This window comes from Stegostoma tigrinum, chromosome 4 (genome assembly GCF_030684315.1).
Source record: "Stegostoma tigrinum isolate sSteTig4 chromosome 4, sSteTig4.hap1, whole genome shotgun sequence".
Taxonomy (NCBI): Eukaryota; Metazoa; Chordata; class Chondrichthyes; order Orectolobiformes; family Stegostomatidae; genus Stegostoma; species Stegostoma tigrinum.
In genome coordinates, this window is record NC_081357.1 from 36,471,354 (window position 1) to 36,496,960 (window position 25,607).

General features: G+C 40.1%; 1 protein-coding gene across 5 annotated transcripts in view; it reads right to left on the reverse strand.

Moving 5' to 3' along the window:
- Positions 1-6,126: 6,126 nt before the first annotated feature.
- lca5 (lebercilin LCA5) overlaps positions 6,127-25,607 on the reverse strand; it is an 82,413-nt gene continuing 62,932 nt past the window's right edge. For all 5 annotated transcript variants that reach the window (XM_048531339.2, XM_048531340.2, XM_048531341.2 and 2 more), the window contains one exon: positions 6,127-10,380. In XM_048531339.2, coding sequence (XP_048387296.1) covers positions 9,626-10,380 — 755 coding nt within the window. In that variant the 3' untranslated portion in view covers positions 6,127-9,625. The remainder of the gene's footprint in view (positions 10,381-25,607) is intronic.

The following is a 25,607-nucleotide window of genomic DNA, read 5'->3' on the forward strand; positions in this document are numbered from 1 at the left end:
AAAAGCATGCCTAGAATCTCTGCACCTGACACAACCAGATTAAAAAATGGTGTGGCTTCCTACAAATGCAACGTCATCGGAGGGTGAGAGAAAATCCAAATATCTGAAATGCTGTGACAGAAAGTCATCTAAAACTTAATCACCTGCTCTATCCTGCCTTAGTTGCAACAGGATCTTCTGGATGCAGATTGGTCTTTTCTGTCACCTATGCACCAACTGAAACTGTACCAAACACCCGAGATGACAAAAACATGGCCATCCTTACTTTGAAGGAAGCACAACAGATTGTGCAACGGTGCCATCTACTGGAGTGGTAAAAATATGACATGTCAGGCTCACAGGATATTAGTCTCAGTATTGCTAGTCTCAAAGTAAGTCACCTAACCTCCCAGTGGTTTAGGCTATAAATGACTAATCAGTTTAATCAAACTCTGAATGGAAAAATCATTATTCTAACTGAAGGCCTTAAATTTATTGAAATGAACTTTTCTCCTTAGCTTATCAAAAACAACACAGGTGCTCATGCAACATAAAAACTGGATCTTGAACCATGATAACCTCACTCAGCAGTTAAACCTTGGGACCTCGAACTATCCCATGTCCTGATATGGCTGAGAGGGAGACAGCCTTGAATATTCCATTCAAAGTTCTTTCTTTTAAACCTGACCTTGCACGGTAATTCTCAAACTGTTGTCTATAGACCTCTTTTGGTATATACCAATATTCCAGGGTATCTGCAACGTCCAGCTAGCCATACAGGTGGTAATGGAGACAGAGTGGTGACTGGAGATCAAACCTGCTCCCAACATAGTGTACCTGTTCTCTCCCTAAAAAAGGGACTCCAAAATTGCACACAGTATTTGAAATAACAAAGTGGGGAGCAGGATGAACACAGCAGACCAAGCAGCATCTTAGGAGCAAAAAACTGACATTTCGGGCCTAGACCCTTCATCAGAAGCTCCATACTTTGTTATCTTGGATTCTCTGGCATCTGCAGTTCCCATTATCTCTGATACAGTACTTGAAATGTTGTCTCTTCAAAGCCTCGTATAACATTCAACTCATCCCATAATAAATGTTTCATCGCATTAGCTTTCTTAATTATGTACTGTACCTATGTACTAGCTTTTTGTGGCTCATGCACTAAAAGACTTAAATCCATCTGCACCTTAAAAATCTGCAGTCATTCTCCATTTAAATAATAGTTATTCATTTCTCACCACATTGGTGTCCTCTGCAAATTTAGCTTCACTCCTCTCATCCAAGTGATTAATGTCAATCGTAAAAGGTTGAGGCCCCAGCATGATTCCTGCAGGCTTCCACTGATTGTGTCCTTCCAACTGGGCATACAGATATAAAATCAGAGGGTTTATGCACCCACCTGGGTTTCTTTTCTACTGATTCCAACAGAATGAATTTCAGGCAAATACATCTGTCCATGATAGTGCTGTTGGAGTGAACACTACACAGTCCTTGTGGAGACAACATCCTGCCTTCACAATTAGAACACCATCCTGCATGCTGTGATCAGGGCCATGTTGGAATGGACGATCATGCTGGTGAACAATGTGATTCCAGAGTCTGGAATGGTGTCAGAGGGGACCTGCAGTTTAGCCTGGAATGCGCCATACCATCCTCATGTTCTGTGATCTGCACAATTAGAGCATATGATAGATGGCGAGGAGCTGAGCGAAATGGGAACAAATGTCCAAGGAGGAGATGATGGCACTGAGTAGTGGAAGCTCTCCTTTAAGGTGATAGGCCTCAGGCATATCAGATGCTACAAGATATACAGAGCCCAACTGGCAGCCATTGTACCAGACCATTGTGAATTGTTTGATTCTCATTGTGGGTGCGAATTGTGCTCTGTATTATTTCCTAATTGTCCCCTTTACTGGCTGTCAATTAAAAAATCTATATGTGTGGCCTTGTGGTTAAATAATGCCAAGAGTGAGAGAATGGTGTAGCGTGTACAAGGCAGTATGACCCAGGCTGAAAGCAACACAGCTTTCTGGCTACTGTGCCATTACACTGCCAGTTGAAACAATGCCAATTACCAGTCTTTGGCCAGATGCACAGGAATGTCTTCAAAATAGTGCAGTTGCTAGGTTGCTGATGTTTCATAGATATCATAGTGAGTTGTTCTAAGAATAGCACATGGTGAAATGGAGCTATACTGAGGTGTGAGGGATGCCACAAGGGTGGGGCAGATAGGCCTGGCCAAGCTGTTACACGAAAGCTATAAAATTCATAAGACCATAAGACATAGGAGTGGAAGTAAGGCCATTCGGCCCATTGATACCACTCCCCCATTTAATCATGGCTGATGGGCATTTCAACTCTACTTACCCGCACTCTCCCCCAGCCCTTAATTAGAACATAACAGCACAGTACAGGCCCTTCGGCCCTCGATGTTGCGCCGACCTGTCATACCGATCTCAAGCCCATCTAACCTACACTATTCCACGTACGTCCATATGCTTGTCCAATGACGACTTAAATGTACCTAAAGTTGGCAAATCTACTACCGTTGCAGGCAAAGCGTTCCATTCCCTTACTACTCTCTGAATAAAGAGACTACCTCTGACATCTGTGCTATATCTTTCACCCCTCAATTTAAAGCTATGCCCCCTCGTGCTCACCGTCACCATCCTAGGAGAAAGGCTCTCCCTATCCACCCTATCTAACCCTCTGATTGTTTCAATTAAGTCACCTCTCAACCTTCTTCTCTCTAATGAAAACAGCCTCAAGTCCCTCAGCCTTTCCTCGTAAGACCTTCCCTCCATACCAGGCAACATCCTAGTAAATCTCCTCCGCACCCTTTCCAAAGCTTCCACATCCTTCTTATAATGCGGTGACCAGAACTGTACACAATATTCCAAGCACGGCCGCACCAGAGTTTTGTACAGCTTCACCATAACCTCTTGGTTCCGAAACTCGATCCCTCGATTAATAAAAGCTAAAACACTGTATGCCTTCTTAACAGCCCTGTCAACCTGGGTGGCAGCTTTCAAGGATCTGTGTACATGGACACCGAGATCTCTCTGCTCATCTACACTGCTAAGAATCTTACAATTAGCCCTGTACTTTGCCTTCTGGTTACTCCTACCAAAGTGCATCACCTCACACTTGTCTGCATTAAACTCCATTTGCCACCTCTCAGCCCAGCTCTGCAGCTTATCTATGTCTCTCTGCAACCTACAGCATCCTTCGTCACTATCCACAACTCCACCGACCTTACTGTCACCTGCAAATTTACTAACCCATCCTTCTACATCCTCATCCAGGTCATTTATAAAAATGACAAACAGCAGTGGACCCAACACCGCCCCTTGCGGTACACCACTAGTAACTGATCTCCAGGATGAACATTTCCCATCAACTACCACCCTCTGTCTTCTTTCAGCAAGCCAATTTCCGATCCAAACTGCTATATCTCCCACAATTCCATTCCTCTGCATTTTATACAATAGCCTATCGTGGGGAACCTTATCGAACGCCTTGCTGAAATCCATATACACATCAACCGGTTTATTCTCATCTACCTGTTTGGTCACCTTCTCAAAAGCTCAATAAGGTTTGTGAGGCACGACCTTCCCTTCACAAAACTGTGCTGACTATCCCTAATCAATTTATTCTTTTCTAGATGATTATAAATCCTATCCCTTATAACCTTTTCCAACACTTTACCAACAACTGAGGTAAGGCTCACTGGTCTATAATTACCAGGGTTGTCTCTACTCCCCTTCTTGAACAGGGGAACCACATTTGCTAGCGAGATCAAGAATTTATCAATCTCTGCCTTGAAGACATTTAATGTCCTGGCCTCCACTGCTCTCCGTGGCAATGAATTCCACAGGCCCACCACTCTCTGGCTGAAGAAATGTCTCCTCATTTCCGTTCCAAATTGACCCCCTCTAATTCTAAGACTGTGCCCACGGGTCCTAGTCTCCCCACCTAACAATTTGGACACAGGGCCAAATGGAACCGTATTCAAATTTGTACTTAAGAGCAGAATAGGAAATCAAAAGTAGCTGCAATAGAAATTTGTTAGTACAGTAGAATTCAGTGTTACCATATACGAGGTAATACATTTTGGTTTAAAGAAAGCATAAATTATAATTTGAATGTTGGACAGCTGGGTAACAGGAAAAGCACAAATTCAGAAATTCCAGTAAGCAGGATATTAATAAAGCAGCTTGAATGGACCAGGCCATTAAAAAACCTAATAGAATGTTAAATTTTAAACATGAGAAACCGAATAATGAAAATCAAGGTATAAAGGTGAATCTGTATAAAACTTCTGTGACATCACAGTTGAGCTTCTGTACACAGTTTTGTATTTCTGCACTGTAGGAAAGATAATAAGGCGACATACAGATGTCTGCATAAGAACTGAAAATATTGGACCCAAGTCCATTAAATTATACAGTTACTTGACGCAAGTTTTTAAAATTATGAAGCAATTGTTCAGTGTTTTCAGTAACAAACTGCTTCCAGAGATCATATGTTCCGAAATGAGGAAAATACATCAGAGTGAGTGACTTCAGTAAGGATCATGCTAACACGAGCAAGGGAAATGGGGAACAAAGGAATTAGGGTTCAGATTTAAGATTATATAACCCACATTTTTATTGCAAATTCCTGTGCAATTTTTCATGGAAAATAGCTTCCATAATTTGAGCTGAACTGCAGTGATGTACCTAGAACTTTGAATGAGCTAGAGTTGTATGTTGACCCAGAAATTCCAATAGGTACAGTAGGGCAGATCAGACTTGTGCATCAAGACCATGTGGAAATCCTAAACAGTTTAAGAGCAGAATAGGAAATCAAAGGTAGCTGCAAAGGAACTTTGTTAGTACAGTGGAATTCAGTGGTACCATATATGAGGTAATACATTTGCGAGGCAATACAGGAGAATTTCCTTGGAAACCCCAGATGGAAATTTTAGAAGTATCCCAATCACCTAAAGCTTGATAATTTCCCAGGAAAAGGTAAATAAAATGAAAATTACAATGTGCTAAGGACTGACCAGATGCCACATAGTGGAGATCTATCTACCCAAGGGCAGATCCTCATTTCCCCATCTTCTGGCCCTGAACCTTCCCCTTCAGATGCTTTCAAGAGCCTCAAATTCCCAAATTCAAAGAATATTGACTCAGGAAAATGAACATGAGGGATGTCCCACTACATACTTCATGTGAGTTTAAAAGTAATGCACATTCTTTTCCTGAAGAATTCTCCCCCACTCATAAATAGCTGTTTCCCCGAAAGTTTTAGTTCTTCCGAAAATTCACTGGAACCACTGTCAGCCGTGGCTTATAACACTGAGCATGAGATCCCTAACCTGGCCATACGATTCATATGAAGATATGAATTAGGAGTAAGAGTAGGTCATTTAGCATTTCCTACTCAGTCATGTAATAAAATCATGGCTGACTTGATAATGTGCAGTTGAGCCTACTATCACTTACCACTAATACATCAAAATCTAATCATGGATTCCCACATTCTAAGAGCTAATGGCAGTACTCCTCTTTGTCATCATTCGGTAAGCAGGATGTTAATATTGTGAAGTATTCTTGCATCTCTTCATGTGCAATAAGCATAAGAGAAACAGTAACAGCATTAAGAGTTGACTTAGACAGCATGTATTGAAATCTGACTTTTGATGAAAAGTGAAGGAAGAATAAATGGAGTGATAATGGGAACTGCAGATGCTGGAGAATCCAAGATAACAAAGTGTGAAGCTGGATGAACACAGCAGGCCAAGCAGCATCTCAGGAGCACAAAAGCTGATGTTTTGGGCCTAAATCCTTTATCAGCTCTCTGATGAAGGGCCTAGGCCCAAAACGTCAGCTTTTGTGCTCCTGAGGTGCTGCTTGGCCTGCTGTGTTCATCCAGCTTCACACTTTGTTATTACGGAAGAATAAATGGATCTTGGCAAGTTAAACTTTTTATTTTTGAATTTAGCAGGAACATTTAACCCAGGAAGACTCCAATTCTGTATTCAGAGGATGTTATATTAATGGTATATAATAAACACAACTACAGCAATCAGTTAAGCAAAACAAATTTTGAAGGATACTCACAATTAAAATTTATTTTCAAGGTAAAATATAATTCAAAGCATTACGCTGAAGTCAGCCAAAATTAACAAATGATTTAAATAGTATAAAAATACAATGTGGCAATAAATAAGCATTTAAAACTACCTGACATATTCTTTGGAAATTGTGCAATCAATATATGTATACAGTAATTAACAAACAAGCAGTTTTTGAAACAATGCCTTTTAAGGAGTAATCAATAGTGCTTATAAGATAATGTTGCTATCAGACAAACCACTTTCAAATGTATTTTTTCACTGTTATAATAAAGAAAAAATGAATATTTTATCTACGGATAATTATCCTAAGAAAATAATACTTGTTAAAATGATCAAAACTAGCAAGTTCCCTCAAGACAATTATGGCTTGCTATGCTGTTGGCCACCTTGATGGCAAGTGCTACACAGCATGATTTAAAGTTAATACAAATGTTATAATCCTTCTCACATTTACACATAAAATCTTTACTCAAATGATGGCATATAACATGACAAATGCACACTAATTGCTCTGAAAAAGTTACTTTATTAAATGCATTAATCTATCCAAAAGGCAAGTCAAACACTTCAAGGAGATCAATGCATTTACATTGCAATTTGCTCTTGTTCTTGGCGTTTGCTGTTTGTTTTGCCCATTGTCCAATTAACAATGGCTTTCTCTTTTGAATGCACTATCGATGTTAAAACATTTTTCCTAATGCTTATTCATTTCATAAGGCATATTATGATATATTTTCAATAACACCTGAGCACACCAGATAGCAAAAAATTGGCCAGTTGAGCACAAGTCTGTACTTTCCTTTTAAATAAACTAATAGTGAGATCCTATTCGTTTGTATAAAGGTCCAGAAAAGTCTCTCCCTATTAAATGTAAGTACATACCAATTAATTCAGATCTGTGAAATTATCAGTGAACTTCAGACAAGCAACAGCACGCCATATGAAAAACAGTGGACTGATTGGAGGTTAATTCCACTTTGAAATTGCACTGTCAAAACTACCCATGTCTGCTACAACAAAGACGTATAAGATCATACCTTGAGCTAAAGAAAAACAATGTTTCATCCACATTCAGTTAAGAACTTGCAGTCGACCTTCGCCCTGCAGCAACACCCAAACCCATCTATCTCTTAAATAACTTCAAGGTTTTGCCTCGATTGTTTCACACGGACTCCATTAATGGGGCTAATCAGTTTTTGTGGCAAGTTTCCTGATAATTACTTAAATTTTGTCTTTCATTTAACCGAAACTTCTTGCTCTGCCTCTACAATAATATATATTGACAGGAACTATTTCAGAAAATGAACAGTTCTTTCAACCCGTCAAAAGATTGCTCCAGATTGGTCTTTTCCACTTCATATCTTATAAAACTATCCTAAGATTCCCTTTCAAACAGCATCTTCCAGACCCTAACAATCAAAGTGATCTCAATAATTCAAACACCCAACATTAAGGATTCTTCTAAGCCACTTCTTGTTATGAGTGCTGCTGCACCGAGGATGCTGTTTGGCTGTAGTGATGCAAAATTGAAAGTTTCAGCACAATATCTTTTTAATTACGTAGCAGTGATTTAACAATTTATTGCAGGAGTCTATTTGACTTGTTGATTATTCCTAGACAGTAACTGAAAATATTAACTGCAACAATATCTGCTCTGCAAAATGGGTGTGAAGACCTATTACATGAGGAATCAGATTTCCCCACTTTAAAATCAGGAACCACATGTCAGAACACTTTTTGGCATTGTGTTCCTAACTTCTAAAAGTCAAGGAATTTCTGTAAGATTTTCGTCTCTAGTAGATGGATTTAGAAATGCCACCCTGCAGAAGCAGATCTGGGGCTGTTATTTAGTTGATGACACATGGATAGGTTAGGAAGCTCATTATGTACATGATTGTTAGGCCTCCCCGCCCTCACACTCCCACCAACCCCTTCCAAGCACCACTGTATCCCCATACTGCTTCAAATTTTCATATCCCCTCAACACTCCTTCATATCCCCATGCCCTCTAATTTCTCCTATGTACCCTCCATATTCACCTTTCCAGTCTCTATTATGTACAAAATCAACAAAGCGTATAATAACATGAAATAATGCTGAAACTGAAAAAAAACAAACAGGTTTTGAAAATCTCTTTTGAACAAAGCGGTTTATATTGTTTGATATTTTTATGAGGTTGTAAGAACATCATCAAGACAATGTCCTCAAAGCCTGTTTGCTTATTTTGTCCATTTCAGGGTCATTTCAGCCTTTTCAGTGTTCTTACATGGATCATATTTCTTTACATGGTGGAGACTGGAAGAGTAACTATTAGGGATGTATGGAGAACAGAGGGAATCTGGAGGGGATGAGGTATTATTGGTAAGCTCTTTTCAACATGTCAGAAAAGATTTCTAATTCAACGGGAGGCTTCAAGAGTCACAAACTGTCTTGCTTGACAGGATTCCCACAGGCTTCAGAACCCTGTTCACTTTGAGGAAAATACATTGGGGATGGAAACTTGAATTTTTGGCAGGGATTTAAATTTTAATCCCAATTTTAAGTACATATCAAATTGTAACCCTCCAGATTGCCCAATCAGGGAAAATGACAAGTCGTGGGAACAGCGTGGCAACGTTGAACAAACCTTTTAGAAGGCTGAAGTGTGAAGTATGTAGGGCTGCAATTTCAGTACTGTAAGAGGAAATTCGTGTCTCTGGTCTCTCCACCACTACATTGTCCAGAACCTTAGTCCAAGAGTACACAACTAGATTTATACCTGTCATAGATAGAGACCTGGCATAATGATACAGATAAAGCAAGAAATGGATTGCTGGCTCCTAAACATAATGAGTTGTCCACTAGATAAGAAGCATAAGTGCATCCAAATGAACCTGGCATTAGGCTTACCTCTTATGAAGGATATGCACATTAACTAAAAGCAACTCAGAGGAGTTAAATGTACCCCTTCCACCAAAATGATCATGGAATCCAAAATTACGATGTTGACACAAACAAATCTCTGGCCTGTTTTTAATAGCAATGTAATAAAATGGGAATACCAGAATATTGCTAAGGCCTCCACTACATGCAGTTAATTAATGTGTCGAAGTTAATTGGGCCTCAATCAAATTCAACTGTTCTTTGGAAACCAAATTTTCAATTAATAATAAAAGGAGAGTAGTACACACACACACATCACCTTCCCAAGACTGGAAGTAGTAAATAATGTAGGGGCATCAATTTTGAAATTAATAGGCAGTCAGCAATTCAACATGGAAGAGAGTTAAGACAGTGATCATTCAAAGTAGAGAAATGCACCTTCAAACAGCGAGCATTTATAAATAATTAATTTTGGAACTCTGGAACTAACAAGGGACAAAGACATTGTGTTGATAGAATATATGACTTGTGATATAGTTGGTAAAATCATTGATCTTTTGGAATATTTTATGTATAGTTATGGGAATTTGAGCATTTTGATAATGCCTTTCATGAAAATGATCTGGGTTGTAAATTAATTTGCCTTACTTTTCTTTATAATATTACCTCTTCTACTTCATCCTCTAGTGAATCAATTACATTTACTGCTGGCTTAATTGAGGCGTATTTAGAATGGTGGTGATTGGAGCTGATCATGCCACCACTAGAAACAGAATCACCACTATCATTTTTCCTTGTGTATTTGTTTGTTTGTTCCCAGGGGAATGGGTTGTCACTCCCTTTAGTCTGGTCTACAGCATAAGACATTAGAAAATTCTCTTCCTTCGTGGTGATGTCAGTGGCAGCTCCAGTTCCAAACAACTGTTCCATCAAATTAGACTTTCTGTCTTTAAATGGAAGGTCATAATAGCCATTCAGTTGCTCACCTTTGCCTTTGCTCTTCTGACCTATTAGTCCAGACCTCCCAGTTCCTTTCCCAAATGATGGTGCATACATACCAAAGCTCAGCTCATCGCTGAAGCTTGTGGTCCTGGTACCTCTGCGACCACAACCCTCTGTTAGTGTATTGTCCACAGACTTCAGAAAGTCGCCAGTTTTTTGCAATCTTTCCGGGGAATCACGGCTTTTTGACATTTCTGTGGAAAATAGGTGTGATGCATTGTGCGGCGAGGTCACGGAACTTCCATTAGTCTCTTCATCAATCTCTCGCATCTTTGCCAAAAGAATTTCTTTCTTGCGTTTCTCGTTCATTTTTTCCACGTTTTGGTGCTCAGTCTCTCTTGAACTGGATTCTTTTACGACACTTTCTTTCTCCTCTCTTTTTCTTTCCTGCTCTTCCTGTTCCCATTCTGCAAGTGTAAAAGAATAGTTATAGTGATAATATCAATTTCCTGATCTCCATTTCTGAACTATGCCATTTGATTAAATTTTCCAAATTAAACTTAATCACTAAATTTGAAAATGTGCATTGATGCAATGCTTTTCACAAACTCAAGACGCCGCAAAGTGTTTTACAGTTGATGTAGTCTAGGAAATGGAGAAGCTAATTGACATATAGCAAGCTATTATAAACAGCAATGAAATATGTAGCTATATCAATCATATTTTAGTTATTATTTGAAGAAGGGCGTCAAACAAGGCAGCTCAGGTGCTCTTATTCTTGACCCTTCAACTGCAACCAAAACAGCCATTTCTATAGATGCTATCTATACCCCTCATTATCTGATACAGCTCAATAAGGACACCTCAGCCAAAGCTGCTCTTAAAAATAAAACAACCACACCTATCCAGCTTCTCTTCATAGCTAAAACACTCCAACCCAGGCAACATCCTGGTGAATCTGTCCTGCACTCCCTCCAGTAAAATCATATCTTTCCTACAGTACAGTGATCAAAACTACACATCATACCCCAGCTGTGGCTTTATCAAAGTTTCGTACAGCTCCAACGTTACTCCACGGCTCTTACTACCTATGCTTCGACCAATAAAGGCAAGTGTCCCATAAGTCTTCTCAATCAGTAACAGCAAGTTAGTGCAGATGCTGGAATCTGTACTGAAGACAACAAATGCTGGAAATCACAGCAGGTCAGGCAGCATCCGTAGGAAGAGAGCAAGCTAATGCGGAGTTTAGATGACTCTTCATCAGAGCTGCCTTCTTAACCACTGTTAACCTGTCCTGCCGATTTCAGGGATCTTCAAGGACAAGTATCCCAAAATTCCTTTGCTCCTTTGAGTTTCCTAATGACCTGTCACTCAGTGAATACTCCCTTGCCTTGCTATTTCTTCCAAAGTGCATAGATAACTCACACTTTTCAGGGTTAAACACCATCTGCCACTGGGTATCTTCACCTAACTCTATTCCTATACACTCTTCAAAATTGTACCAACTAATTTAAACAGTGCCACACTCCATTCTGCCATGACTGTCCCTGAATCAACAGGTTTTTGAAGATGACAACCACATCCTTGGCCATCTTCTTTAACACCCTGGCGTAGTGATTATCAGGCCCTGGGAATTTATCAGCTTTCAATCCCAATAGTTTCTCCAGCATTTTTGTTTTCACTAATATTAAGTTCCTTAAACTTGATTCAAGCTGAGGGCCCATGGTGTTTGAGGTGAGCTACTGGCTTGAATTGAGGATTGGCTGTCTGACAGAAGGCAGAGAGTTGGGATAAAAGGCCCTTTTTCGGAATGGCAACCGGTGACGAGCGGTGTCCCGCAGGGTTCAGTGTTGGGGCTGCAGCTGTTCACCTTATATATTGATGATCTGGATGAAGGGACTGGGGGCATTCTGGTGAAGTTTGCCGATGATACAAAGATAGGTGGACAGGCAGGTAGTACTGAGGAGGTGGGGAGGCTGCAGAAAGATTTAGACAGTTTAGGAGAGTGGTCCAGGAAATGGCTGATGAAGTTCAATGTGAGTAAATGTGAGGTTTTGCACTTTGGAAAAAAGAATACAGGCATGGACTATTTTCTAAATGGTGAGAAAATTCGCAAAGCAGAAGTACAAAGGGATCTGGGAGTGTTGGTCCAGGATTCTCTAAAAGTTAACTTGCAGGTAGAGTCCGTAGTTAAGAAAGCGAATGTAATGTTGTCGTTTATCTCAAGAGGGTTGGAATATAAAAGCAGCGATGTGCTTCTGAGGCTTTATAAAGCTCTAGTTAGGCCCCATTTAGGATATTGTGCCCAATTTTGGGCCCCACACCTCAGGAAGGACATACTAGCTCTGAAGCGTGTCCAGCGGAGATTCACACAGATGATCCCTGGAATGGTAGGTTTAATGTATGATGAACGGCTAAGGATCCTGGGATTGTACTCATTAGAGTTTAGAAGGTTGAGGGGAGATCTATTAGAAACTTAAAAGATAATGTATGGTTTAGAAGGGGTGGACGCTGGGAAGTTATTTCTGTTAGGCGGGGAGACTAGGGCCCGTGGGCACAGCCTTAAAGTTAGAGGGGGTAAATTTAAAAAACTGAAATGAGATGACATTTCTTCACCGAGAGAGTGGTGGGCTTGTGGAATTCATTGCCACGGAGTGCAGTGGAGGCCGGGATGTTGGATGTCTTCAAGGCAGAGATCGACAAATTCTTGATCTCGGAATCAAGGGCTACAGGGAGAGTGCAGGGAAGTGGAATTGAAATGCCCAACAGCCATGATTTAAATGGCAGAGTGGACTTTATGGGCTGAATGGCCTTACTTCCACTCCTATGTCTAATGGTCTTAAGCTGACCCTTGTTTCACTAACATTTCTGAAAGTTATCTGTGACTTCTTCTGTGGTGTCACAGATTTGATGGGGCAAAGGGCCTCTTCTGAGCAGTATAATTTTATGATTCTAAGACAAAACAAATGTAGTTGTTTAAATGCTCCTCCATTTCCTTTTTCTCCATTATCATTTTCCTGTTTTCGACTGATAAGGGCCTAGACAAGTTGTCTTCACTTACCTTTTTTCTATTTACATACTTATAGAAGTCTTAGTCTGATTTTGTGTCCCTTGCAAGTTTACTTAATACTTCATTTTTCCACTCTAAAATTTTGGTGATCTTTTGCCAAATTTTAAACTGCTCTTAGTCCCAAGGCTTGCTAATTATTCTACAAACATTATACGGCTGTTCTTCAGATTTAACACTGTCCTTAATTTCTTTTGGTAACCATGTTTGGGTCACTTTTCCCATTATGTTCTTCTGCCTGAAAACTTCGTACAACAGCTGCAATCTATACATTAATCCTTTAATTAAGTTACACAGTCTATAACAGACATCTCACCCCTTATACCTTCATAGTTCCCTCTAAGATCTAGGGCCATAGTTTTACTTCGCTTTCTATCCCAACGAATAATTATATAATGTGATTGTCATTTTTTCCCAAAGAACCTCCAACAAGATTAACTAACCCATCTCATTATAGAAAGCCAACTCTAGGATAGCAAGCTCCCAAGTTGATTTCTCAATATACTGGTTTAAATAAACATAGAGGACACAGTCCAGAGTTCTTCTGCCTCAGTATTGTTATTAATGTGGTTTGCCCAGTTTACATGTCAATTAAAATCATCCATGACTGTTGTAGCATGCACCTCTAATTTCTTGCTTAATGCTGTTCCCTACTTCACCATCGGAGATAATGGGAATATGCTCCTGAGATGCTGCTTGGCCTGCTGTTATCATCCATCTACACACTTTGTTACCCTACTTCACCATTACAATTTGAAGGCCTATGGAATTCTCTCACCAATGTTTTCCAGCACTTGTTGCTTCTTACCTCTACCAAGACAGATTCCACCTCTGGGTCTCCTGCGCCAATATCCTTTCTCACTGTTATATTTATTTCATCTTTCACTAACAACACAAATAACTCACCCTACCTCTTTGTTAGTTTTGCCTTTACATCTCTAGAGACTGAATGCCCTTTAGATGTTCAGTTCCCAGTCTTGATCTCCACACAGCCTTATCTACGTAATTGCAATCACATTGTACCAGCTTGCAAATATCTGCATCGACAGTTTAAATAATATTTCAATCTCAACTGCACAGAAATCAACTTTCAAAATTCTCACAGGATTAAGCTGTTTGTATAGTGGAAAAGATGAAATGCATAAATTTAACATCAGAAGTATTATGCAGTAATAGTTATGTATCCAGGGGTTCTATATTATTGAACTGTATACCAGGCTTTGAACTTTTTAAATGATACTGTGGTAGAACAGGAGTTTATTTTCTGACAGCAAAATGTTTTAACCTTTTCTAGGTCAACAAAGGAATGTACCATTTGGCAAGCAGTGGCAGCAATTATTCAAATAAAATCAGTTTTACAGTATTTTAACTAGAAACACACTTATCTACAATTGAATGTCAGTTATTACAAACATGGAACTAAATGTCTGTATTTTGAAGTTCAAGAACATGATTCTGGCAATGGACACAGCAAGCAATTTGTTACTCTATTATAGTCTGGGAACACCCATGTATAGTCTCAATAAATCCATTTGATTTGAACTTTCAGAATACAGTCTCAAATTAGAATCAATTCATTCTTAACAATTGAACCTTAACTTGTTTCTGACAGGTTTTCAATCAACACCAAGCACAAGCATGCTAACCTTTGTTGATAACTTTTTCTGTTGATTTGGTGGTGGCGTTTGGGTGTTGATGGGGAGAAAGAGGAGGAGGAGAAAAGAAATTAAAGGACCGGGAGGTTTGCTTTCACTCTAGAATATAACTATATAATTTGGTTATGTCACTTTATTGTGGTTGGGAATGAAGGCTTCAGAATTTTTATTTTTCAAAAGGTTAAATTTGAAGTCTCATAATCAAATATACTAAAATCATCAAGTGGGAGTTTTAACCAGAGAGAGAATCTTAACAGGATTTATGATTCTCAGAAACATAACATTTCCCGGTGAACAGCTGGTTGGCCTATTGAATTTTAAAAACACTTTTCAGGCAGAAGGTCTATTATATAACAATGAAGGAAATCTGGTTAGAATTAATTTGCTTTATTTTATAAAGGCACATAGAGCTGGACTGGAGAAAGTGGATCACCTTGCATCTTAGCGGATGACACACAATGCATAGTATGGCAAAATTCCAAGATAAACTTCAATACTAGTCATTTTCCTTTGTAAAAAAAATTAAAAACCTTCCTGCCTCCAATGCATTAGCTCTGGAAAGATAACAAAAGATAATCTTACTATTTTAGACAGCAGCTCTCTAGGATTCATAATAGGCAGAGCAATTAAACTACTCCACCAGCCTATACTTGCAAAACTTTAAACACTGTCTTACGTTAATATGATTTTCAACTGGAATATACAAAGAATTATACTAACAACCAATTTAAAAATATCAGCCAGATGCTACATATATCATGGTGGTCTTTTGAACTAAACCAAAAAAAGTGTGGGCAGCAAAGGTCCCTGGTGCATTCTCCATGACAAAGCCTTGAGCAATGGAAGTTGATTTGTCAACTATTCAGCACCCTCTTCTCATGCAGCATAATTTGTCACTTCCTTGACATTTGGCATTTTTGCTTTGGTCCTGATGAATGCAGGTGAAGAGCTTCAACAGTGCATTTCTTCTTTCAGTAATACACAAGTGCTGCATATTAGAGGGCAAATTTAAGACACATTTATTTAATTCTGTGGGGACAGATTAAGGCTTCAGCTAAATAAGCATTGCCGTAGCAATTAAACTTCAGAATGTATTCACTTAAGTACGTGTATATTTTATTATTTAGATCAGTAAAAACAGAAAAGCCTCATCTTATTGTATAATGGGATATTGAAATTGCTGAAAATTGATTGTTAACAACTTGTATTTGTCCTTAAAACAGCAAAGCATTCCAAAGTGATCCACAGGAACATTATCAGAGAAAATTTGATAAAAAGCCACACAGAGATGATAAAACAAAGGAAACAGGCTTTATGAAACATCTCAAAGGACATTAGAGAGCTAAAGAGGTCAAGAGGTTTTGGAAGCGAATTCTAGACATTAGCTCGTATCTGGAATAATTGCCAACGAAACAGTTATTGAAATTGGAGTTTGAGGTTTGTTAGAGAGTGGAATTGGTGGAGTAAAAGGTGTCTTGATAGGAATGTAGGGCAGAAGGATTTTGAAAATGTGGATAAAAATATTAAAATCAGTTATTGTCTGATCAGGAATCAGTTAAGGTCAACATGCACTGGAATGACAGGTAAGTGAGACTTGGTACAAGTTAGGATTCCAACTGCAGAGTTTGGATGAACGGTTTACAAATGGTAAAATGCATGTGGCTGGCCAAGAGAACATTGCAATTTACAAGTCTTTCGGCAACAAAGGCACGGATGAGGGATTCAGTATGATATCAGATGAGTCAGGAGCAATATAAACTGAGAATAATCAAGTCGTCTAGCATATCAGCTACAAAATATACTGCATAAAGTCTTTTCTAATCCACTACATTTGGGATCCCACTAGAAATAACAGTTTATAATCATTAAATGATGCTGGTAATGACAGTAGCATTTATGGTCATGAGCATGCGAGAAGGTCCTAAAGGAATTGACTGAGTCATTATTATAAAGAAAAAAATTAAATAAGACTATATTTTATGTGAAATCCTTTTGGAGGGTGCAAATAAATAAAGCCATAAACTATTAAATATAGTTTAAAACAAACATGATCCAAACATATTAATAACATATTAAGATGAAGTAAGGAGAAAGCCTACAAAGGGAGAAAGGTGGGAAAAAGCTAAGCATAGAAATTATAAGAAATTTTAAAAATATAGTTAAAGCAAGCAATGAGGAAAAGACCTCAAAGGAATAAGAAATTCTACCAGTACTGTAACAGGAGGAGGGTCATCAGAAAAGAGGATGCTAACTTGAGATAGATGTTGTACTAAATTATGAAAACAATGTGCAGGTAATGTAGCATTAGTGGAGAAATAGTGGAGTTAATGTTTCAGGTTACTGACATTTTACCAAAATCTATTTTTATTTCAGATTTCCAATAGACATGGCACTTTAATATTTGAAATCAACAATTATTTCTTGGTCACTACACCCAAGATTTAGGGTTATTTTTCTTTTTTGACTCAACATATCTGGCCATGTGCAATGAGCAAATGTATACGCAGATTGAGGATCACAGAACAATCTGATTTTAACAAGGACCACAAATTACAAGAAATAAAACCGTGTGCTTGTCTCTATCTGTGGGCCAGCATGGCTCAGTTGTTAACATTTCTATCACTGAAACAAAAAGGTCATATCCAACTTTAGGCTTAAGATGGAGAAATGGGCTAACATTTCAGCTGAGTATTGCATTGTCAAAGATGCCATCTCTTGGATGAAACATTAAATCAAGATCCATTCTGCACGTCTGAGTGAATATAATAATCCCTGGATACAAACTGAGAGCAAAGAAGTTTTCAGTGACCTGGTGAACTACCATCACCTAAGGACCTCCAAAATTTTTATCTGGTCTTTCACTCATTATACAATCTTGCTTTATACAAAGTGGCTGTGCTTTCCTGTATAAGAACATTAGTTATAATTCATTAGTTACCCATTAGTTGTAAATTGAATTGGGATATCTTTAAGCCATGAACTACTCTATCCCTGGACTAGGAGGCCTGGGTTCAAGTCTCACCTGCTATAGAGATGTGTAATAATATCTGAACAGGGGGATTAGAAAAAAATGGGTTAAATAAAGAAATATTTCTTTTTCTAGAAATAGTGATAACATAGCTCCACTGCTGTTCCAGAGCTCAGGTAACAGGACCTACGTACACTGTGTAATTATATAAAAACATATCTTAAAAAAGAAACACAAATTTTTTTATCACATGCCAACGAAATCCAATGCCACCTTCAATCTGCTTAATTTTAGTTCTAATTTTTCTTTGCTGCCAATTATTGTTATACTTGCAACTATTGAAATCAACAGAAGTATACTTTCATGTGTTGACAGTAATTCACATTCTTCTTTTACCACCATTTGGAACAAAGACATTAACTCAAAAATCTTAATAAAAGCAGTGGCAATTTTGGCATTGAAACGGAATGAGTTTTATCTACAGAACAATGAAAGATGATTTAAAAAAAAAGGTGGAAAATAAAGATGACTTTTGTGAGAAAAATGGGGAATCATAGAATAAGGCAACTAATTCTGAAAATCCACTGCATTGAGGGTTTTACACAGAATATGTAACACACAAACAGGCCATCAACTCACTTAGTCCATGCTGAAGCCTTATTTTACCCACCTTCATCTAACTTGATCGGTTTTTTTTTCCTCTATGTTTAAGTGGCTTCTCTTAAATGTAGCCATATTAATCTCTTTAACAAATTCTTAAGGCAACAAGTTCCATATTGCAAACTTTTTGGGTAAAGAGCTTTCTCCTGAATTTCATAATAGATTTATTGGTGATTATCTTACATTTATGGCTTGTAATGCTGGGTTCGCAAGAAAGTAGAAAGACATCTGCTCTAGCACGTTACATCAGATGTCTACTTAGCTTTATCACTGCAAAAAGAGGAAAGGGCCCTAAACTATTTATTCTTTTCCCATTGTTAGAACCTCTCAGTTCAGGCTTGCACAGGGTTAGGGAAATATGTGTAGGTACTTTTGGCATATATTTAAGCGTGCTCACCTTTTTTTCCATCACAACACTTACACTTACTCAATGCATTCTAGATGGAAATAGTTCACAGTAAATGTTTTTGAGTTACAGTAGGGTAAATCTTTTGGAGACAATTGCCTTAATTTTCATTCCCAGGTCAGGTCACAGGGCAGAAGGAATCCCAGCTCTATAAAGGTAGCCTTAAAAATTAGGGCCTGCAATTCCCCATTACAATTGTTGGTGGGCAGGACAGGGTGGGAAGGTCGTGTTCATGGAGGTGTTGATGGAAGTGCCTGGATGGTAGGGTAAATTTAATGGCAAAATTGTTTCGAGACTTCAAAGTTTAAAAGTAAATTAACATCTGAAACATTCCTCCTTCTCTCACCTGCCCAATCTCCAGGCCCTATACATACAAACTAATGACCTATACTCACCATTATACTATCCTGTACACTTGTACCCATCCCAAAAAGCCCATTCAACTATTCCACCATTATCAGAGCACATTCCCGTCATAACACCCACTCCACTTATTGAGCCCTTTTATCTCCATGCCCCCAATCATCTCGAAAGATCATTACAACACCTATCCAACTCAACATGAACCTGGAAATAACACTTTGCCCTTTCCTCACTGCACCTATTTACCTAGTATCTACCAGAGGCATAATTGAGGAGACATGCTGACAGAAAATAAAGAGCTCTGTCCATTGATGATGCAATGACTGAAAAAAAGAGGATACAAAAAACGGTGGCACGGTGGCTCAGTGGTTAGCACTGCTGCCTCACAGTGCCAGGGACCTGGGTTCGATTCCACCCTCAGGCAACCGTCCGTGTGGAGTGTGCACATTCTCCCATTGTCTGGGGGGTTTCCTCTGGGTGCCCTGATTTCATCCCACAGTCCAAAGATGTGCAGCTTAGGTGGATTGGCCATGCTAAATTGCCGGTAGTGTTCAGATGTCTACGCCTGGTGGGTTAGACATGGGGAAATGCAGAGGCAGAGGTAGGGGTTTGGGTCTGGGTGGGATGCTCTTCGGACAGACAGTGTGGATTTATAGGGCTGAATAGCCTGTTTCCACATTGTTGGGATTCTGTGAAAAAAATCATTCAATACATTGAAATTCCTTCAACTGATTTCTTATGAAAACAAAGATTTCACTCACGTGCTTTTTTCCATTTTATAAGAAATCAGAGTGGTTCATCAAAATGCTTGTTTGATAAGTTCTCCATTTTGAAAGTGATAGGTTGAGAAATCAGATGAGCAACACCATGGTTCATGGCAACAGGAACCCCAGCAAGTTTTTAAGCTCCACACAATTCCCTAACAGTTTGGCCTGTCACAATCATCATAATTTCAATTGTCAAAGTGATAGAAGGGGGTTGTTGATTAGTACTTGCTTGGCAAGAACACATTCACTAATGCTCAGTTTGGGTTCAACCACGGACACTTGGCTCTTGGTCTCATTACAGCCTTGATTTCAACATGGACAAAACAGCTGAATGCCAGAAGTGAGGCGGGAATTACTTACCTTGATATCATAACAGCATTTGATTGAGAATTCCATCAAAGGAGTTTAAGAACAATAAGAACTTCTTCCCCACCATTATCAGACATCTGAACGGACCTCTCATATATTAGAAATGATTTTTCTCTGCACCTTCTCTGTAGTGTATCACTATATTCTGAAATCTATTCTATTACCCTAATGTACTGAGATAAAGTGTGATTTGTCTGGTTAGCATGCAAAGCAATACTTTTCACTGTATCTCAATACATGTGACAATAATAAACAAAATCAAATCAAAGGTAACCAATGGAATCATACCAATCACGAGGAAGTTGGTTGTGTTTTTGGAGATCAATCATCTCAATTCCAGAACATCACTGCAGAAGTTCTTCAGGTAGTGTTCTGGGCATACCAAATGCATTCATCTTCAGCTGCTTCATAAGTTGCCTCCATCATAAAATCAGAAGTGGGATTGTTCACTAATGATTGCACAAGGTTCAGCACAATTGGTGATTTTTCAGATACTGAAGCAGCCCATGTCTGTATATAGCATGACCTGTACAACATCCAGTTTTGGGCTGACACATGGCGAAGAACATTGCATCATAAAAATGCTGGGCCATGACTAACTCCAGCAAGATAGAATGTTTACCTAACACTCATTTAACATATAATGCATGACAATTGCTGACGCACCCCCTGTTACCATTGGTCAAAAACTGAACTAATCCATCTAAATACTGTGGCTACAAGAGCCGGTCAGAGGCAAGGAATTCAGTGGCAAGTAGCTCACCTCTAATCTCCCCAAATGCACTATAAAAGTGTAGCTACATCTGTGGATTGCAATAGCTCAGGAAGACAGCTCAGTACTGTTAGAAGCAAAAGCTTGCTTCAGTTGGTATTCTCAGGCATTCATAGGATCATAGAAATAGACCTCTCGGTCCTACTCAACTGGACCAACCAGACATCCCAACCTGACCCAGCCCCATTTGCCAGCATTTGGCTCATATTCCTCCAAACCCTCCCTATTCACATACAATTACAACATTTAAAGGCATCCGAATGGGTATCTATCTCCACCATTTCCTTAAACAGCTCATTCTATCCAAGCACCCGCATCTGCTTGAAAAAATTACCCCCAGGTCCTTTTAAAATCTTTCTCCTCTCACCCAATGTCTTGCAAGCCACAACATTACATCTCAACTCCAATACTCAATGATCTAACCAATGAAGGCAAGCATACCAAATGCATTCATCACAACCATGTTTACCTGCGAATTCACTTTCAAGGAACTGTGCATCCCTCGGTCTTTTTGTTGGCAACACTCCCCAGTGCCATACCATTAACTGTACAAGTCCTGCCCTGGTGTTCCTTACCAAATTGCTACACCTCACAATTATCTAAATGCCACCTGCCACTCCTTGGCCCACTGGCCAATCTGATCAAGTTTCTGTTTTACTCTGAGATAATCTTCTACAATGTCCACTACACCACCTATTTTGGTGTCATGTGCAAAATTACTAACCATACCTCCAATACTCACAGCCAAATCGTTTAGACAAATGACGAAATGCAGTGGACTCAGCACCGATCCTGGAGGCACACCACTGGTCACAGGCCTCCAGGCTGAAAAACAACCCATGACCACTACCCTCTGTGTCCTACCTTCAAGCCATCTACTCCAATGCAATTAGAGATGGGAAATAAATGCTTGCCTACCCAATAACATTCATGTCTCATGCATGTAAAAGGAAAACAAAAAGTTTATTCCCTTTTATATGCACAAGCATATCTAGCATTTCATAATCTTAAAGTGTGCCTTAACTCCCATTAAAGTTTTGTGTGAATTAATAAGGTATATCTTACTTCTCCAAAAGGGTACCTTAGCTATTCAAAATAAATGAAATGAGCACAGACATGTTTTTACTAATCTAATCTCCACACTCCAGGTTCCGCATAATAGGGGGTCCAAAATGTGAAAATCTCTAAAATCTCCACAATTAAAGAACAAAAGAATAAAGAAAATTACAGCACAGGAACAGGCCATTCGGCCCTCCAAGCCTGCGCCGATTGAGATCCTCTGTCTAAACCTGTCATCTATTTTCTAAGGGTCTGTATCCCTTTGCTCCCTGCCCATCCATGTACCTGTCCAGATACATCTTAAAAGACACTATGGTGTCTGCATCGACCACCTCTGCTGGCAATGCATTCCAGGCATCCACCACCCTCTGCATGAAGAACTTTCCTCCTCTCACTGTGAACTCATGACCCCTTGTAATTGAGTCCCCCACTCTGGGAAAAAGTTTCTTGCTATCCACCTTGTCTATATCCCTCATGATTTTATAGACCTCAGTCAGGTCCTCCCTCAATCTCCATCTTTCTAATGAAAATAATCCTAATCTACTCAACCTTTCTTCATAGCTGCCGCCCTCCATACCAAGCAACATCCTGGTGATCCTTCTCTGCACCCTCTCCAAAGCATTCACACCCTTTTGGTAATGTGGCGACAAGAACTGTACGCAGTACTCTAAATGTGGCCAAACCAAAGTCTAATACAATTCATTGAAGCAGCTGATCTTTTAGCTGGTTAGTTACCACTGGGGAACCACGCACATGCAAATTAGCCTACCCCAAAACTGTCACCACAGAAATGGGATGTGGAACTCAGGGGCAGAACTTAAGGATTCCTGACTTCTTCCACTGTTTTTGAGACAATGAAGACACTCTATCATGGCAAAAATCTGGGTTAATGGTTCAAATAAAAATGTGGCTTCACCTGAGCTTGGAATGGATAATCCAGCTCAGATATCAATTATGTTTGCTATGTGAAGCGACACCACATACTACAACCCTTATCTGTTGATAATTAAAAGGCCACAAAACAAGACATTTTCCACATGTTTGATCTGTGCTTCTGTACAGAGTAAATCTGCATGAACATTATAAAGACTTTACACATATTTGAATAATTTCATTTCAACTACAGTTTATATTTGAAGTGATTGGAATGAGGTCAACAGGTGGACATCACAGAATATGAATTCCCTGATGGGGCCAGGCTAACAGCCCCAGTCAGGAAACCCTGCCTGACAGATATAAACAGGAGTGTTGGGGGTTCTGTTCACTCTAGCAGACAGCTCTCAGCTAGCCGGCTCCGTGTTATTTACTGTACATGTCTAAAGGTAACGTGGCGATGGGATACTGGCTTTAATGGAATTAATTCGGTCCAACGAGAAAAAAAACACGCCCCAAAGAAATTTGCTTACAACAGTCATCATTGATTTGGGATTAGCACTTCTGGCATCATGCACTATTTGGGAGGCTTAACTCATTTGATCCTGCCTTCAAAGATTGAGTACAGAATGTAAAAAGAATGCCTTTTCTTTCTGGGCAAATGACATTGGGGCAGACGAAAAACAACAAGTAATTCTCCTGACAGCTTGCAGACCTGCAGCTTTTTTGGTTATTAGAAGCCTAAATTTCCCTGAGGCATAGATAGTAAAACCTTTCAAGAGTTGACAAATTTAGCTGAGGATATTATGACCCCAAGCCTCTGCTAATTCAGAGATACTATCCGTTTTACTCAGCCATTCATCAGACAGAGGAATCCATACCAGGATTTCTGATGAGGTTAGGATGACTGGTAGAGGAGTGTGATTTTAGTTTAACCCTAAGTAAGACGCTGAGATGCCATTTGATATGTGGGATTAATGATGTGATCATGCAAAAGTGCCTATGAGCTGAAGCTCAACTGGACTCAAGCAGGCACTACAACTGGCTTTCTCATTAAAAAATGCAACAAAGGGACCATATCAATTACAGAGTATTGACACCTTCACCAGATCGACTGAGCTTGGGGGGTACACCACTTGAATCTAGACAATTGCATAGCCCCACAAAAGACATATCCTAAACAGAGGGAATCTAGGTCAATAGACAATAGACAATAGGTGCTCGAGTAGCCCATTCGGCCCTTCGAGCCAGCACCACCATTCATTATGATCATGGCTGATCATCAACAATCAGTATCCTGTTCCTGCCTTATCCCCATAACCCTTGATTCCACTATCTTTAAGAGCTCTGACCATCTCTTTCCTGAAAGCATCCAGAGAGTTGGCCTCCACTGCCTTCTGGGGCAGAGCGTTCCACATATCCACCACTCTCTGGGTGAAGAAGTTTTTCCTCAACTCTGTTCTAAATGGACTACCCCTTATTTTTAAACTGTGTCCTCTGGTCCTGGACTCACCCATCAGCGGAAACATGCTTCCTGCCTCCACAGTGTCCGATCCCTTAATAATCTTATACTTCACATCCTTCTAAACTCAAGAGTGTACAAGCCCAGTCAGCTCACGGCCCCAAACAAAGCCAAGCCTTGGCCAAGTTTTTCTTGAGGATTGGAAGGGTCTAGGCCCGAAACATCAGCTTTTCTGCTCCTATGATGCTGCTTGGCCTGCTGTGTTCATCTAGCTCCACCTTGTTATCTCGGATTCTCCAGCATCTGCAGTTCCTACTATCTCTGGATATCACAGAACATGAGTTCCTCAAATGAAATGTGAGGGTGGATGAACACAGCAGGCCAAGCAGCATCTCAGGAGCGCAAAAGCTGACGTTTCGGGCCTAGACCCTTCATCAGAGAGGGGGATGGGGTGAGGGAACTGGAATAAATAGGGAGAGAGGGGGAGGCAGACCGAAGATGGAGAGAAAGAAGATAGGTGGAGAGAGTATAGGTGGGGAGGTAGGGAGGGGATAGGTCAGTCCAGGGAAGACGGACAGGTCAAGGAGGTGGGATGAGGTTAGTAGGTAGATGGGGGTGCGGCTTGGGGTGGGAGGAAGGGATGGGTGAGAGGAAGAACAGGTTAGGGAGGCAGAGACAGGTTGGACTGGTTTTGGGATGCAGTGGGTGGGGGGGGGGGGGGGGGAGAGCTGGGCTGGTTGTGTGGTGCAGTGGGGGGAGGGGACAAACTGGGCTGGTTTAGGGATGCGGTTGGGGAAGGGGAGATTTTGAAACTGGTGAAGTCCACATTGATTCCATTAGGCTGCAGGATTCCCAGGCGGAATATGAGTTGCTGTTCCTGCAACCTTCGGGTGGCATCATTGTGGCACTGCAGGAGGCCCATGATGGACATGTCATCTAAAGAATGGGAGGGGGAGTGGAAATGGTTTGCGACTGGGAGGTGCAGTTGTTTGTTGCAAACTGAGTGGAGGTGTTCTGCAAAGCGGTCCCCAAGCCTCCGCTTGGTTTTCCCAATGTAGAGGTAGCCACACCGGGTACAGTGGATGCAGTATACCACATTGGCAGATGTGCAGGTGAACCTCTGCTCAATGTGGAATGTCATCTTGGGGCCTGGGATAGGGGTGAGGGAGGTGGTGTGGGGGCAAGTGTAGCATTTTCTGCGGTTGCAGGGGAAGGTGCCGGGTGTGGTGGGGTTGGAGGGCAGTGTGGAGCGAACAAGAGAGTCACGGAGTGG